The 3,425-nt window shown below is 58.6% G+C and overlaps 1 protein-coding gene across 1 annotated transcript; it reads right to left on the bottom strand.

Moving 5' to 3' along the window:
• Positions 1-238: 238 nt before the first annotated feature.
• Positions 239-3,000, bottom strand: LOC110350481 (NUT family member 2D-like). Its single transcript, XM_021263447.2, has 4 exons — positions 2,867-3,000; positions 2,147-2,427; positions 1,678-1,797; positions 239-1,088 (listed from the first exon to the last, which is right to left on the bottom strand). Exons 1-4 carry the CDS (start codon positions 2,976-2,978, stop codon positions 357-359), a joined length of 1,245 nt encoding a protein of 414 aa, XP_021119106.1. The 5' UTR covers positions 2,979-3,000; the 3' UTR covers positions 239-356.
• Between the last annotated feature and the right edge of the window lie 425 nt (positions 3,001-3,425).

Consider the following 3,425-nt stretch of genomic DNA (forward strand, 5'->3'; position numbering starts at 1 on the left):
AGACCTGGGCCAGGCTCCTGTGCACCCTGGACCTTCGCTCACCAGGTCCTTCCCTGCTTGCTGTCCTCATGCCCCAGGAGAGACAAAGGCTGAGACGGGAGCAGCAACCCTGAGAGTACTTTCCCATCATCTTTATTTACATTGTGAAACAGCACCCCCAGAGAACAGCCCCACCCCCACCCCAGCAGCTCCTCCCTCCCACCCACCCCCTCCCATCACCTCTCCATGCCCCAGAGCAGCTGGATCAGAACTCAGGGAGGAGGGACCTCTGGCTTGTGGGGTGCAAGATGCAGCCAGGGTGAAATCTTGCCAAGGGCCACCTGATGGACAGTCACCCCAGAGTCTGCCGAGCAGCCTTATGGGAGGCAGGTCTTCCTCCTCTTCTGGGAGCCTAGTTTGTTACGCCTTCTCTTCTTAGGCCGCGGGCATGGAACCAGCCCCTGAGCCAAATCTTGCCCTCCTGAGACCTGGCAGGAAGGCCCTGGGCAGGACACCTTTCCCACAGGAGCGATGCCCTCCGTGAGGACTCGCTCCTTGGACCCGGCAGATGGAGGGAGGTCGGAGCCGAGGCTGCCTCCCTGGGGGAGTGAGGCCTGGCGTGCTGGACCTGCAGGGCAGGGGAGGCCCACGCCAGGCTCGGGGGTCGGGGGCCATGCCCAGGGCAGCAGCTGGCGAGGGGAGGCCAGGAGGAAGGACAGGCTGGAGAAGTCCTCGTCCTCCTCACCCAGGCTGGATGCTGGCTCGCACGGCACCCCGGTGGGAGAGGCTCCTCCGAAGCCCAGGGCACCTCGGGGTGCCAGGTCCTGGGGCAGAGCACTGGGACCGGAGGCTCTCCGTGGGGCAGGGCGGCGTCGCCTGCGCAGGCCAGCAGGAACCTCAGGCCCGGGCAGCTCTTCCTCGGTGGCCCTGCGTCTCTTACGGCCGCGGGAAGCTTTTGGAGCGGGGCGGGTCTCCTTGTGGACCCTTCGCTTGGGGTCACAGTCGTCTGGCTCCGCACCGCGGTGGACAGCAGATCGGGATGCACCTTGGCTCGGGGGCCCGCACACACCTCCCTTGGTCTTGGACTCCAGGAGGCGCTTCTCCACCAGCTGTGGGAGGAAATGGGCACTCGCTGGGCCTGCACCAGGCATGAGGAGGCCTGACAGCATGCGAATGAGGGCACTGGGACAGGAGGCGGGCTCTGGAGGTTCGCCTGTCCTAGTTTCTGAGACTGAGGCCAAGTCCCTGGGACCACCCTGCTGAGCCTCCTTCCAGCCCTGCACCCTCGGCCCTCCACCCTCAGCCCTCCTCACTCTGGGGTCTCCTCCCTCCTTGTCCCCATGCTCATCCCCCTCTGGGTGCAGCCTCTCTCGAGAAGGCAGCAATTCTTGGCTGGGTTAGGGCTGGACAAAGTCACAGGGACCTGGTGTGCAGGGTCCCCCCTTCATCTTGATGAAGACCTCCCTGGTGCCCTTCCCTCCCCTGTCTACCTGATGTCCCTCCTTCAAATCTACCTGGTGTCTTTCCATCACTTGTCTCCCTCTCCCCTCATACTCCCCTCTCCTACTTGGTGCCCCTCTCTCCCTCCTGTGCCTGTTGTTCCCTCCCCTTGTCTTCTTAATCTAGTGCCCCTGCCCTTGTCTCTCTGGTGCCCCTCCATCCCTTGTCCATCTGGTGTCCCTCATGCCCTTGGCCTACCTGCTCAACAGTGAGTGCATGTTCCTCTTCTAGCACCTCACTGACAGCCAAGATGATATCTGTCTCTACATCTGTAGATTCTATTTCTTCCAGGAACTTGGGGTTGATAATGTCTTCCACCTGGATCAGAAGAAGAAACTGTGAATGTCCTTGGTAAAGAGCAACTCTAAGCCAAGGGGAAGCCCAAGAGAAGCAGGATCAATGCCCAGCCTATTCTGGTCCACACTTTGGAGTTGTTAATCATGACCACCAGCTACACTCACTTACCCAGACACATACACTCACAATGAGACAAAAACTCACCCCCCCACACAGACAGAGAGAGAGAGAGAGAGAGAGAGAGAGGGAGAGAGGGAGAGGGAGGGAGACAGGGAGAAACTCAGTAGTTAAGGAATCAGGCTAAACTCCAAAGGCTTGGGATGCTGTTCCTGGAATCTTAAGAACACCCAGGGCTCTAGCCCCAGCACACCTTGTCGACAAAGTCTTCTTGGGAGCATAGCTCCTCACAGTAACTCAGGAGATCCGGGTATAAGTCATTGTCTTCCTGATCCTGCTTTTCTTCCTGGTTTTTCTCAGGCTCCTCAATGACCAAGAGATGATGTTCTTCCAGCCAGGCCATGATCTCCATGTATTCCTTCATGTCTTCAGGAGGGATCTCATCAGGTGCCTTGGTCTCAGGTGGCTGCTGGCTTTTGGGTGCCGGGGGGCAGGCAGCCTGTGCCTTTGAGTCTGCCTGCCTGGGGACGCACACTAGAATGGGAGAAGGGAGTGGTGTATGGATGGGGCCTCCAGCTACACCCCAATCCCAGTGGGGAGAGCAGTGATCAGGGGACCTAATGTCATCCAGAGTAGTCCAGGACAACCTGACCTCAGAACCTATGAGGGGAGACTCTGCATGAGGTGGAATGTGGAGACAGTCACATGGGAGGACATGTGGAACTACCAAAATGCCAGATACTCTCCACACCCTGCCCCCAAGTCCTGGACAGATGGTGGGTTCAGATATTGCCCAGCCAATCAATACCCTGCTCAAAACCAAGGGCTGGGGAATCCCAGGCGCTGGGGTATTTTCTGCTGTCAAAACCAAATGCTTCATCCCGATTGAAAACCCAACAGATGTGGGACATCAGCTTCCCTCTGCCCCCTTCGGCCTCTGCCATGACTGCCTGTGGAACATGGGAAGCCCTACCTGGTTGTTGGACAATGTTAGTCACTGGGGGCCTTGGAGGTTCAGGCCTCGGTGCGGCTGGAATTGGCTGGCCCGGAAGTCCTCCAGTCAACTGCAACCCGGGATGTTCCATCTTTTCAGCAGCCTCAAACTCCATGAACCTGCAGTGTGGGGAGGCACAAGCTGAGCTGGTAGGGAAGCCAGGCCCCAGGCCATAAGGACCCTGGGCTGGACCAGTGTCAGGCGTGAGGAGCAGTGCCCTGGGTGGACTGGTCTCATTGTCAGAGGGTGCAGATCCCAGGGCACAATCACAGTTCTGGGCACACCCTTCATTGTCTGCAGGGAATCTCGTTAGGCCTAGGTGACCCACAGAGCCTTTTTCAGCCTTTTCAGGCCTACCATGGCCTTGCACAGGGCCACAAACAGGAACTGCCCATCAGAAGCTGGTCAGGAAGTGAGTTAAGGCAGAAAACACTGGGAGTCCTCATCCCATCCAGGGATCCTGAGCTAGGACTGTGAGTCCTGGAATGATGCCCTGGGAAACAAGGGCCCTGGAGAAGTCAGGAGAAACAGGGAGCCA

The sequence above is a fragment of the Heterocephalus glaber genome, unplaced genomic scaffold (assembly GCF_053883595.1).
Source record: "Heterocephalus glaber isolate CG9 unplaced genomic scaffold, H.glaber_assembly_v1.0 deba00000621, whole genome shotgun sequence".
Taxonomy (NCBI): Eukaryota; Metazoa; Chordata; class Mammalia; order Rodentia; family Bathyergidae; genus Heterocephalus; species Heterocephalus glaber.

Bases quoted from the DNA above. Each gene is read 5' to 3' on its own strand.
- LOC110350481 (XM_021263447.2), bottom strand. From the start codon at position 2,978: ATGGAACATCCCGGGTTGCAGTTGACTGGAGGACTTCCGGGCCAGCCA. The intron at 2,428-2,866 runs GTAGGGCTTCCC...CTCCCATTCTAG, and splicing joins TAACATTGTCCAACAACCAG to TGTGCGTCCCCAGGCAGGCA. The intron at 1,798-2,146 runs GTGTGCTGGGGC...CTTCTGATCCAG, and splicing joins AAGAAGACTTTGTCGACAAG to GTGGAAGACATTATCAACCC.